The following is a 13671-nucleotide window of genomic DNA, read 5'->3' as shown; positions in this document are numbered from 1 at the left end:
AGATATGACTGAAGATGATGCTGGTTCTTGTATGTCCGTGTGGTCACTGGGTATTATGGTCTGCCTGGTGACACAGCAACTGGATCCTCATCAGAAGAACATGAGCATTACTGCTCCTCTTGGCGGCTAACACCACGGTTGTTTACAAACATCTTTTTTGAGGGGGGGGGGGGCACAGGGAGGCGGTGCAGTTTAACCGGGAAAAGTTTTATTAGTCACGCGCGCCAACATGAACACTCAGACGCACACGCGCCGCCCCCTTCGAGTCGGGCTCGTTTAAAAGCGCCAGTCCTCGGCCTGAGGGGTTATACTCGCAGAGCATCAGAGCGTCACCGTTCCTCGCTGGGACAGACTGAGATATTTTATTATACGGACAGTTTTAGGAAGTTTCCGGATATTCTAAAACCCGACTGGTGGCATCATGAAGTCCCCGAAACTGAAGACTCCAGGTAGGTCCATTTTTATTATTTACTGCCACTCTTATTACCTCTAGCTTCGTGCCCCTCTGCCACCTGGTCGGAGGGTTTCATGTATAATAATGACCTGAACTGTAGAAGTGACAGCTGCTGCCTCCTCCGTTTTGCAGGGAAGTTCGCCAAGGAGGAGGACCTGAGCGACGTCCTGTGCGAGTTCGACGCGGTAATAGAAGACTTCACGTCGCCCGTGGAGAAGCGACACTTCAGGTACGACGAGCACCTGAAGACGGTGAAGAGGAGGAGCAGCGCGAGCGTCAGCGACAGCGGCATCAGCGACACCGACAGTGAGTGTTACCTCTTCCTCCCTGAGCGGCTTTTCTTTCCATATGGCCTTTTCTATCTTCATGTCACCTAAATAGAAGCTTGCAAGCCAGAATTTGTGGGTTTAAATTCACAATAACTTTCTGAACAGAACCAGCCTCAGGTTTTATGGGTTCAAAGGCTGAATCTTTTTTTCTTATGGGTTTTCTTTGTAAGTGAAAAATCACTTCCATGTTTGTTTGTTTTTTTTAAATTGACCGTCCTTGGCTGCATATGTTGCAATTTAAGATGTGTGTAATTAATAAGCCAATAATAAGTTGTTTAAACTCACTGTATGACAGAATGTTACCAGGAACGTCACATTATCTAATAAATAACACTGCAGATCAATCAGAATGCAATACATAAATCATGCAAACGTGTGGCCATAAAATAAAACAAAACAGACATAGATCAGTGAAATATAAGTGCATTAGAATTATTCACAGTTCATAAAATATAAGCCATTTATCATTTGCATTATTATATATATATATATATATATATATATATATATATATATATATATATATATATATATATATATATATATATATTAGATGCTGTAATTTAATAATGCAAATATATATATATATACTGTATATATATATATATATATATATATATATATATATATATATATATATATATAAAAGTTTGTGTAATATGTGTTAAGATAATGACATTTCGACAGTTATGTTATAGCTCATTTGCTCCAGTGCACCATGAAGTAACAGTTACTTCATGGTGTTACTTAGTAACGGAAACTGTAGCCCCGCCCACTGAGCTCTGATTGGTGGGGCTGACAGATTAAATAAATCATAAATTACTAAATCATTATATATGGTTTTTCAAAAATAAAATATTATTTATATACATATTTCATAAATTAATACTACACTACTCCATTCCTCTGATTATTGATTCCCGTTGGACTGTGACACTTTTGGACGTCCTTTCACCACAAACATATTGCTTTGTGACTGTTAACATACATAAGGAAGCTATTAGTTAGTTACTTTAAATTCTAAACACAATTCTAATTGAAAAATTACTAAATAAGATGTTCTAAATTTGGAATAAAAGTAAAAGGTTAAACTTTAACAGATATGAAGTTAAAAAATCAAATCTCTCTGGTGCCCCCTGCTGGACTGGTTAGCTTTCATCTTGGCCCACTCTGCCGTTCAACAAACAGCAGTGGAAGTTTCTTTTCCTCCCTCAAATCTGAGTAAAGATTAGATCCACTGTAGTATAATTTGGGTTACAGCTGTCACATATTCATATATTACTCGACCATAGAGTGGTTTTAAAAAAAACTGTCTCCCCCAGCTGTGGAGCTGGCTCCAGATACTCAGCTGGGTCAGAGTCAAATGCTGACACACAGAGAAAAGTATCCTCCAGCCCCGCATATGTGGAAATGCTTTCCCCCCACACACATGTACAAGTAGGTTAGACTTCCAATGAAAGGTGTGGAAAAAATACTTTTATGGTTTCGGGATATTCAAGATCAGGGACTTTTTCAAACGGTGGTGGTGAGAATTTAATCTAGTCTCAACGGATAACCTACTTGACATTAAGCTATGTGCTGCTGTTCAAAACGGGTCTGAAACATCACGCATGATTAACTACATTACTGTCGTTCAATTGCAACACACGTTTACATTAGGGTCGTTTTCATAGGCTTGAACTAAAAATGTGTTCAGACTATCGCCTCCGGTTTTACTTCACTCCTGAAAGCAGCGCAGCTCACAGACAGGAGCCGGCAGTGTTGGTTTTTTAGTCTATACTAGTCTTTAGTATATGTTTATCTATCACATATAGTTTACATTGTTTTAATATATTAAAGAAAAACACCTTCATCTTTAAGATGTGGTAGTTTTTATGCGGTACAGGCTCAGGAGGAAGGTGTCTGAACTCGTTTTTGGGTTTTTTTGGAGCTAAAGAGCCTCAGGATTTACTCAAGGGTTCAGATTCCTGTCCTCTCCAAGGCAGTCTAATGAAGAGAGAGCTGTCCAGTGTAAGGAGGACCTATTGTCTCACTGCCTGATGGATGGATCTGCAGATGAAGGGGCAGATGAATGAAGAGAACCCACCCATTGCTTCCCTCCGACGTGTTGATGTGTCAGTGAAAAAGAACGACTGAAGACGGAAGCGATGCAGAGATGAATAAGAGAGGTGCCTGGAGAGTTCAAGTCAAACACTGATGCTAACTCCCAGTTTACGAGGGTGTGTGTAGGTGTGTGTGTGTGGTGACCCCTGTCTCCTGCTGGGAGCGGGTCAGAGTGGGGAGTAAGTAGGTGCTTGACATCTAACTCGCTGTTAAGCTGCAGGCTGGAGCGCAGAGTTCTGCCTCGCCTTCTCTTCTTACTTACAGCTGGGGAGGAATGGCAACGAGGCAAGTTCAGTTTGACTTATTGATAGGTCTGTCGCAAAAAGCAATAAATCAGTTAATCACATGGTAATTAAAACATGCTCAATCATTTCCATTTGCATGATTCATCAGTTTCTCTCTTCTCTCTTTCTACCAAAAACTGGATGACAAAAGTCGTCAGTTTGGTTCCTTGGTCTCAACCAGCTCCTTTTTTGAAGGGCAGTTTTGTTTTTTGGAAGCTTTATAATTCATTTTATTTGTTATTTCTGTTGTTTTGTTTATTTAGTTTGAATATTTAAAATGTCCTCCATTGCCAGTGTTAAATGTTCAATAGAATTTAAAGTTTATTGATCTTTGAGAAAGTGTTCTTGCATTATTGTGCCATTACCAACATATTGCTTAAAAATGATCTCAAAACAATATGATCTTTTATCGCAATAACTTCTGGGTCAATTTATCATCCAGCAAAATCTGTTTTCAAATTGAACGCAGTAAATAAACTCAACAACCAACAGCTGTCAGACTGAAGCAGCTTATGCAGACGTCTGATTTTATCCATAAATGTTTGGTTTAAAACTACTCCAACCAGAAACAAAGACGCTGGAGCACATTGAGTCCTTTTAATCCTTTTCAATCGTTAAAAAACCAAAGTTGGCATGTTGGGGGGGGGGGGATAATTGTAAAAGGATATCGGTTACGTAACTCCTGATTAGTTCATCTCTGATTGCAAGGTTTCAACTCTGCAAACAATTACTGTCTTTCTGCTCTTTGAAGTGTTTTTAATGAGAAGAGAAGAGGTTCTTATCTTTGAACAGCATCATCTCTCCTCAACTTGTTGCTGTGCACTGTCTGTCAGCTGGCAGAATGCAAGCTCCTACAGTTTTCACTTATTTCACTTTAACTTACAAGAGAAACAAATTCAACTGTTTGGATCTAAAGTTACTCTAATGAGGGGAATGCTACTTCAAGCTGGCAAGCATAAAAAATTCTCAAAAATAACACAGTTATTAATGACTACTACTAAATTTAGTTTGTATTTTTCTTTAGGTGCGTGCATTAAAGTTAAATATTTCTGTTTTCATTTTTGTGTGTCCACTGTAAGATTGTGGAACTATGGGGATTTTATTGAATACAGGTATCTCATAGCTACCCAGGTCTACTTGTATATTAGCGAATGAATGTAAACGGGGCAGACAGCAGAGCAAACAACAGTTAAACAGATCTTCTTTTGCAGATTTTCTGTCATGGAAAAAAAAAGTATTTTTTTTCCTGTACTTTTGTGGAAAAAGTCCGGCCACGTGCGCACGCTACATGTAGATGACAGGGCCATAGATAAAGGCTGTCATTAACGGAGAATGCAGACGGAAGCGAAGCTGCTCTTCTGACACAGATCAGAATCGGCCGTGTTGGTGTCAGATTAATCTGTGTGTCTTTTGTCTTCCTGACAGGTGCCGATTCGCTCAACAGAAATAGCTTCAGCTTCAGTGACGAGAGGCTGAATTCCCCCACCGCCCACTCCCCCGCAACAACCTCCCCGCCTCTGATGTCACCCAAACGTGAGCTCAGCACCTCTAATACATTCACTGTTCCCTTCTCTGGTTTTATGGAAGGAGAAACATGTCAAAGATTTAAAGAGGAATAAAAGGAAGAATCAGCAAGTTCAAAATGCAAAATTCACAGAAGGATTAGTGCTTTTAGTCTTGTTTTTTTAAAGTTTTTTTCTTATATCTATGTATCTATATGTCGAGTAAAACTTTTTTTCATTGTATGTCTGTTTATATAAAGCTAAATCCCCAGACAACTTCAAGTAATTTAATTCACAACAAGCATATTCACAATCATTACAACAACATGCACTCCATTTTGATTCAATTTATCATCTGATTGATATCAGACAATTGGTCTGATATCAGCCAAAAGAAATGGATTTTAGAATATATCGCCCTGCATCTGAAGTCTCAGATATAAGCTAAAAGATTTCTATCCAGCAGCAGTTGTATCCCACAGTCAGACCCATAGATTAATAATAAATAGGTCCGTTGTTCTCATACTGGTTGTTGACTGTTGTCTGTCTGAATATCACTTGGCCAAACATTTTCTAACATTCCACACTATAAAATAAGTCATTTATGATACATGCTGATGTTGCATTGGGTCAATATTGGTATCGTCCAGTACTCACAGCTGCGATATTGCATCAGAAGTGAAAAATAATGTATCAGGACACCCCTAGTTAAAATGCAACAGAACAGGGCGACAGTGTGGAGGAGCAACTGTCTTTTAATAGAAAGAAACTTCCAGCTTGTAAATCCACCGTTTTCTGTGTTTAGAAGAGAAGACAAGATATTACTATTCTCATATTTTTCTTAGCCTGTGCACACACAGATAAACAAGTCAAAAAACAAACAAAAAAAACAATTAAAGGCTGAATGGGGTCGTTCCATTAATGTTAACATTTGACATTAATTGAAATACCATTTTGAAAAAATTTTAAATTTAGTGAAAAAAGCAAAAGTAATGGAGATATAATATTAAAATAATTTAATACATTTTTACTTCTGAACCAAAAGTTATTTTACGCCATGGTCTCATTCTTCCATATATTCCTTCATTAAACCCAGAGAAATCCAAATCTGGGGCACTTTGGAGCATTTCAGAAGCTCTATAATCAGATAAACATCACACAGAAAATAAACGGAGCATCATTTAACGCCACACATCTTTCTGTCCCGCCCCCCGCAGCCAAACTGGGTGACACCAAAGAACTGGAGGACTTCATCGCCGACCTGGACCGGACATTAGAGAGTGAGTGTTGAAGTCTGTCAGAACCAGTGTGGTTAAGCTGCCCTGCGCCACGGCGCCCGCCGCTCTTTGGGATTAGCGTGGGCGTTCAGTTGCGTGTCAGCTATGCTAACGACCGCTCACGGAGCGCCATGGGAGGCGCTACCCTCTGCTTTCCAAGACACAATGATGTGTCAGGATTATGAAGGGCCTTGGGCATGCTGTGCAGACGCCTTGGGTTACATCAGACACAGACATGGGGTCGCCTGTCACCTTGTCACCCGACTGTGAAGAACTCTTCTGCTAGCGTTGTGAAATTAGCAGGAAGCAGCGACAACTCCAGCTTCCTGGATCTTTTTCTACTTTTGTTTGCACATGTAACTCCATCTTGTATCCCTAAGCTTATAAAGCTCTGACCTAGCAATATTAGATTTAAAAATTTTGTTTTCTCTTTAATTAACTATAAATAACAGCATTAAACTTTTTATAACATTCTAAGTAGGTTAAATATTAAACTACTTTACCAATAAAATGTTAATGGTAAAATAAAACAACAGTTACAGAGCTGTTTCTCTGCAGCACTGAAACACAATAACTGCAGTAAAATCAGTTTATGAGACACAGTGAAACTACAAATTAATTACAACATATGTTTTTAACATTTTACTAAACAAATTACAGAAAAATAGCCTTTTAAATTTTTTGGCAGATGTAAAAATATGTTTAGTTCTTTCAACAATGTCCTTTTAAAACAACAGTGGATATGAACTTAATATATGGAACTATAAAAAAATTCAAAAAGACTTTTCCTCATAATCCATTCAGAATTATTAATACTAGGAGTACACAGTCTGTATTTCAGCAGGTTCTCACTATTAGGTCCAAACATTGGTCTTGATCACAGAGCTAACATGTGAAATTAGCATGATTACCACAATTCTCATTTGTAGCAGTGTCTGTGTGGATTTGCTGTAAGTAGATCCTTACCTTAACTGTTAGTTTTCCAAAAAAACTGTCAACATTTTCCAGTAAAACAGTAAAATAGATCAATTTTGCATTTCTACCATCACCATTTCTGTTGGCTGTTGAAAGCAACTCGAAGTTGATGTTATTTTGATAGTTTTAGTTAACTTTAATAACCTTGGTCAGGTTATCTGATTTTATGTTCAGTTTTTTTTATTTTTTATCTAGCATCAAATTACAACAGAAGGAATTAAAGTACACAAATCCAAATTCGGGTTCAGTTTCCTTTTTTCAGGAAGGAAAGGAACTATGAGGAAAACATCTAATCTCATACTTTTTAAATTTCTAAAAATGAGTCATTTGAATCACAAATGTATTCATATTCATTCTAATAAGGAAAATGCTGTTCCAAACAATCAGATTTAGGTCAAACAGTAAAACTTTGTTTTCCTTTCACTGCTCAGCTCTTACTCTCAGTGGCTCCGCCCTGCTCATGGCAGAACTTTGTTGTGATTGGTAGCATGGCAGCCTTGTGGCCAATCAATTGTGAGGATATGGAATCATACCATTGTGTTAAAACAGAGAGGGGGACAGACAGGGCATTCAGGAAAATCTGTCCGTCCTTCCAGTCAGTAGACATTAGAGGTATGCGATACTGCATATTTCGATATTGATCCTGTAATTATTTTTTCACGAATGTATGAATTTTTATTTACTTCAGAGAACGACGGCTTTACGACGTCCAGCCTATTAAATCAAGCGTCTGCCGCTCTGAGAATAGATTCGGCGACTCAGATCCCTGATCGTGTCTCTCTGTCCGTCTGTCTGTTGTCAGGCATGTGACCCAAGAGCTCTCTGTCACCTTGGAGCGTAGCCATGACGGAGGGAGGGAGTGGATTTCTGGACCCTCGCTGAGCAGTTAAAACGCGCCTGGTCAGCTGCCCAGCAGGATGCAGCTGGAGAGAACAGCAGCAGAACCCTGAAGGCTGCTGCAGCCGGTCCACACACACTTTCTGGACTATGTGCTGCAGGGACGTTCTCAATCTGCTTTCTGTAGAACTGGAACTAAAACGAGTTTGGATCGCTAACATCATCCTGACGGACACTCCAAGCTCCACTCTCTCATCCTAAACCTGAGCTGGAAGAGTTATTTAAACAAAAAAGGCTTTTTGTAACAGAAACATATTTGTAATTTTATAAAGCTTCCTGCTGTCGATTTATGATCCTTTTCGTGAAATCTATTTTTGTATCGTATGTATATAATGTTTCAGATTCTATTTGTGCTAACCCGGACGGATCAAGATGAGACTCACACTGACTGGAGGGAAAACTGGAGAGCAGTGTCTGTATCTAATACAGCTAACACCTGCCAGAGAAAATATTCAACTATAAAATATTCTTAACATAGCAACACGAGACTCTTGTATTTATTTTTGCATTCATGTCATCGGTCTGTTCCGTCAAAAAGTCTGATGAAATAAGTTTCTTTTTTCAGGAAGGAAATGAACTATGAGGAAAACATCTAATCTCATCCTTTTGACATTTCTAGAAATGAGTCACTTTAAAGTGCTTTTAATACCAGTTCTTTTTATACACTGTTGCCATGGCAGCTTTTATATGACAAACAATCATGCTGAGTTTAATATTGTGGCCTTAATTATCTCTGAGTTTTTTTCATAATGAAAATTCCAGATGATGTCACTCATCTTAAAGGGACGCTTTGGTTTTAAAGGTTCTGTGGCGCTGTGACGTTGTTAGCAGTAATATCTCTCTGATCCATAAACATATAAAATATAATATTGCAGTGAGCTTGTATAAAAGTGGACGACTTCCTGTAAGCACTGATACACTAAACACTAATTTTGTTATGGCCACAAAAACTCACCGCATTGTACCACAAAAAACTTATGAAAATGAGCTGGGATTTTTTTTTTGTCAAAACTGACCTGTTTCCATTAACCGAATTGATTTTTGTAATTCCAATTAGCACAATTTTATGTCACTGATGATTCTTGTGTTTTTTCAGGTTTCATAGTTTTTGGGATTTTATTTTAAACCCATCAGCTGATTGGGAGGCAAAACATCATTTTGAGAAACTGGCATTAAAATTAACAATGCTTCCTTGTGAAAATATAAAAAAATAAATAGAATTCACTAATGTGGCATTTTAGTGAACTCATAAAATCTCTATCTACCCATCTTTTGTCATATTCCAGATTACACAACCTGTTGCAGCCAAACCTTCATGTCTTCCATGCAGGCAAATCAAACAACATTGTGTTTATTTCTCTACATTTTGGTTTCCTTAACTACAGATTCGTGCTGCCGTCCGCCTAGGAGAGACAGACGGAAAAATAAGCACTAGCATTAGCGAAGCGTTGGAACATCCACTTCCTTCCTAGAATGCGTCTCATACAAGCAGGAACAGACACACTGAAATAGATTAAACAAATCTCGGGGCTTCTGAGCCCATTAATCATCCACTCAACAAAGCAGCACTTATGTAACGTCTTTAGCAACAGGGTCTATTTCCAGAGGTAGAGGGAGACAGGAGGGTGTGACCCCGCTCAGCAGCAGCTGAGGCTGAAGTCTTCTGATGTCACAGGCACCCCTCTGTCTGTTGACTACTAGAGGTCAAATGTCACTATTGGGGGGTGGGGGGTAAGGCATGCTTCGATACTGGTTTCATAGAGACAGTGCAGCAGGTGCAGACAGGCTGCTGGTAAATGTAGTCAAATACAAAATACGCTTTTCTTTAGGGTTTTAACCCTGGATTTTATGCTCTCATTTTAAAAAAAAAAAAAAAAACTACAAACTTCAACGTATTTTATCTGGATTTGATGTGATTGTCCAACAAAGAAACTGTTCAGAATTGTGAAGTGAAAGGAAAACAATAAACAGATTCAGTGGATGATGGCGTGGCAATTTTTTTTAATGGCTTATCGAATGAACAGACTTATTCACGTGTGATTTTGACTGCATTTGTTATGTAATGGAAACGCCGCAATTGTGGTTTTTTCAACATTAGCCCAATATCGACAAATTTTTGCGCACATTTGTAAATGGAAAGGCAATTAGTGTTGCTTGAAAAGTGAAAAGAACTCACGTCGCTCACCTGCATTCACAAGTAACTGGCTCCCCAAAGTTATGGCTACCAATCACGGTCTGCAGATTTTGCCCATCCACTTCCCCTCCATGCCAGCGTGGTTTCATCTGACAACAGGAAGCTGGCACAGAGACACCAGCTGATTCCTCAGCACAGTTGGCAGAGTGAAGCTGGGTACTTGGACTCCAGCTCTCTGCGCTGCTCTGCGCTCTGAGTCTGGTGTTCAGAGGATAGATGAAGTGACAGTGTGTTGACACAACAGATGATCCCCCCTGTCCCACCGCTGAAGGCCAGGGATGAAGCCCTCCCTGTTGAAACAACCTTCCTCCTGTCTGGCAGCAGTAGGCATCTTTTCTTGCTTCATGGGTTCTGTGCAAGCACTGGACCTTCCAGAGTACAACCAGCACACATACTGGACTCAAATGTTGTTGTAACTCATATTAATTCAATTTCTTTAAAGGAGTTACTGTAGACGGTGATTGCTCTGGGCAGGAAGGATCTAGTGTAGTGGTCCATGTTAAGCCTTTTGGCTGAAGACATGGTCAGGGTTGTCCATAATTTTCTTGATTTTATGTGAAATCCTTCTTTGCGTCGTCGTCTCCAGAGGTCCCACAGTCGTCTGAGCAGAACCGGCCTTCTTTATCAGGCCGTTGAGCCTTTTTAGGTCACTGGTTCAGATTCTGTTGCCCCAACAGATGATGATGGAAGAGTCCTTCCTTGGAGTCTCAACAACAGACTCCAAGGAAGAGGTAGAGAGAACACAAGTGATGCAAGAATGATAAGAAGGAATTTCTTGGCACTGCAGGGACATAAAGTGAAAACTGGGAACTCTGAAAAGACAAAAGTCTTTGACTTGGCCATACAGAAAACCTTTTTACCAAATGAAGCCTTTCCATTGAGATGCACTCTGATGTGAGGCCCCCTGATGACTGCTGTGGTTTCTATATGAATAGGCTGGGCAGGGACGCACAGATGTTCATCCACATCACAAAAACACAGAAGCACCCCTATCCAGATGTCAGGTTCTCTTCATCGCTGGTGTCCAGATGCGGACCGAGGGCGGGGAACATTAATGGCTGGGTTCAGACATCTTTAGACTGATCATGCCCTGTGGGGTACTGCTACCTTGAACTTCTATTTTAATCTGCTTTGGTCATGTTTTAATTTACATTTATAAAGACAGAACCTTTAAGTCAACATAGAAAGATGACTGTGAAAAACATATACATATTCTCAACATTTCTGCTATATAATGTCAGTTAATGGGACGGGGCAGAAGGCAATCACTGGCTCTATAGTAAATACACCAGAGGTATAGTGGTCAATGAGATCTTATGGAAAGAGAATGCCACAATATTTCAAGTGCAAGTCTTTCACAGTGAGTTCCTTAAGCTTGACACCTGTTGTTGTTTGAGGCTCTTATTTTGAAGTACGAGGAAGTAGTTCCAAGTGATAACAGGGTAGGCTAATGAAGGCAAGGCAACTTTATTTATATAGCACCTTTCAGCCAGAGGCAATTCAAAGTGCTTGTACAAAAAGGTTTAAAACGGGCGTGCCGTGGTGGCGTAGGGGTTAGCGCGACCCCTACGCCATCACGGCACGCCCGGCACGCCCCGGACCCGACGATATTTGCCGCATGTCTTCCCCCCTCTCCTTCCCCGTTTCCTGTCAGCCTACTGTCATATAAGGGACACTAGAGCCCACAAAAGACCCCCTGGAGGGGGGAAAAAAAAAAAAAAAAAGGTTTAAAACAATATACAACAAGAAAATAAAATATTTTTTTTAAAAAAAACAAGCATAAAGACTCTTCAGGCTGACATTACTTAGTTGTAAAACAATAAACGTTATAGGTGGTCAGCGAAACATTGACTGCGTTTCCATTGATAATAAATTTGCGCAAATTGGAATTACGAAAATAAATTTGTTTAATGGAAACACGGCAATTTCGAATGAACTCCCATTTTTTTGGCTAAACAAATGTTTGCGCCAAGATGATGTGTTTTTTCAGCCGTGTCAAAGCTTTGTATATTTCGCAAAACTGCAACAGAGACTTTTATTCCCGCATCTCACGAGTCACGTGATCAACAAGGACGTTCGTGCTGGCGGAAAAGACGAAGAAGACGACAGGAAGCGGTAGGAGGACGATGACGCGAAATGTTTCATGTGGTGGAGTTTGACAGAACGTCTGAGCATGTGTAACTAAGACTTAAACACAGAAGGAATCGTTAGATAAATGTTTGGTAGACTTTTAAGAACTGCTAAAAAAAATTCCGCCTGTGATGCCAATCTTTATTAGGAATGCGCTTTATCTTTAGACTATCAGTCGTTAGAGACAATGTGTACTCCAATGCCTCATTTCCACTGAGCACTGAGGTGAACTTTTATTAAGTTTCCCTTCATAAATTAAATCATGATTTCAAAACTGCATCTTGTATTTCTGCAGTTTATCACTGACTAACCATTACTTTGGTGATCATACACATTTACGGGTGTCAAACAGCGAAAGCGGAAGAAATCTATCAGGGGGGCAAATACTTTTTCATAGCACTAGATTTTCTTCACTACATCATTTTGGCTTATTTGGTAACTTAGAAACTAAAAATGGAAGTGAAAAAATATCAACATTTCCAATGTGGAAAAAACACAAAACGCATGGTGTTGTGACAACAGAATTAAGTCTGAATGTCACATCAGAACTGATCTATTCATATCTCTGACTCAGTGAATGAAACTTCACCAATTCGCTTTTAGCTGTTACAACTTCCTTTATATTCTAACACAAGAAGCCCTGAAGGAAAGCCCGACATGGTCTCGTATTCAGGATGTCTTATTCGTCGACACTCATAACTTGTAAGGAAGCGTGTCAGTGAAGTTACATTCTTTGGTTCTGACATGTTGAATGTAGATAAGTCCGAACTTGTCAGCTGAGTTACTCCATTCCCACATGGCTTTCCACACCGTCTGCAACAGTTCGACTGGATCTCACAGTGTTGATGCCTCATCACAGAGCTGAAGTAAAAAGTGTTTGTTTGGACAGTGTGTGTCTCATCACACACACAGTACGGACCGCGTTGGTGGACTCTTCCCCACAGTGGCAGAACGTAGAAAATGCTTAAAAAGAACTGTTTTCAGCTTGTATTGTAAATTGATTTTAGTTTGACAGCTGACAGAATAACCCACAGCTGTGAGGTTTTTTGCAATTTGTGACTAAAAATTGTTAGAAATGTAATTATCTTTGGATCTTAAAGTGCTCTCAAATAATACTGGATATTTCAAAGTTCTCACAACAAACTGTGCATGCTTTTTCATGCGCTGCCTCGCTGTTTGCACGAGGAGAGCAGCAGTAATGATGGTTCATAAAATGGGATAAAGCTGGCGGAGGAGACGCAGTGATATCACTGGGGACGCTTGAGGTCATCGGATTCCCAGCCAGAGTTCCCAGCTGTCTGCCGCAGCTTCTCCTGATCCAGCCAGCACTTCCCTTCACGCTTGGCTGGTTTGAGTCAAACCAGCAGGGTTTTGTGCAGAGGAAATTTCAGCAGCAGTGTACAACAATGTAGATATGAAAAAAAAAAAAAAAATGTTAATTTTCACCAAAAACTTTGAAATCTTTTGGCGGAATGTCAGAAATTTTCTAGACGCGGAAAGTCGAAAATTAACTACAAAAACTGAAA

General features: G+C 39.6%; 1 protein-coding gene across 3 annotated transcripts; it reads left to right on the top strand.

The window, feature by feature from the left end:
* Positions 1–117: 117 nt before the first annotated feature.
* rgcc (regulator of cell cycle) lies at positions 118–8302 on the top strand. 3 transcript variants are annotated; one of them, XM_032567765.1, is made up of 5 exons: positions 118–449; positions 587–760; positions 4596–4703; positions 5890–5952; positions 7727–8302. In XM_032567765.1, exons 1-5 carry the CDS (start codon positions 422–424, stop codon positions 7732–7734), a joined length of 381 nt encoding a protein of 126 aa, XP_032423656.1. In that variant the 5' UTR covers positions 118–421; the 3' UTR covers positions 7735–8302. The 3 variants fall into 3 exon arrangements, with proteins under 3 accessions (XP_032423656.1, XP_032423653.1, XP_032423654.1); XM_032567762.1 differs by having other exon boundaries at positions 5887–5952; XM_032567763.1 differs by lacking the exon at positions 7727–8302 and having other exon boundaries at positions 5890–5963.
* The last annotated feature ends 5369 nt before the right edge of the window (positions 8303–13671 follow it).

This window comes from Xiphophorus hellerii, chromosome 7, assembly GCF_003331165.1.
Source record: "Xiphophorus hellerii strain 12219 chromosome 7, Xiphophorus_hellerii-4.1, whole genome shotgun sequence".
NCBI classification, from domain to species: domain Eukaryota; kingdom Metazoa; phylum Chordata; class Actinopteri; order Cyprinodontiformes; family Poeciliidae; genus Xiphophorus; species Xiphophorus hellerii.
The sequence above is the reverse complement of the archived record's forward strand: the minus strand, read 5'-3'. Positions and strand labels throughout refer to the sequence as shown.

Coding starts and splice junctions, on each gene's coding strand:
- rgcc (XM_032567762.1), top strand. CDS start 422: ATGAAGTCCCCGAAACTGAAGACTCCAG. Junction 450..586: donor CCCGAAACTGAAGACTCCAG/GTAGGTCCATTT, acceptor TCCGTTTTGCAG/GGAAGTTCGCCAAGGAGGAG. Junction 4,704..5,886: donor GCCTCTGATGTCACCCAAAC/GTGAGCTCAGCA, acceptor TCCCGCCCCCCG/CAGCCAAACTGGGTGACACC.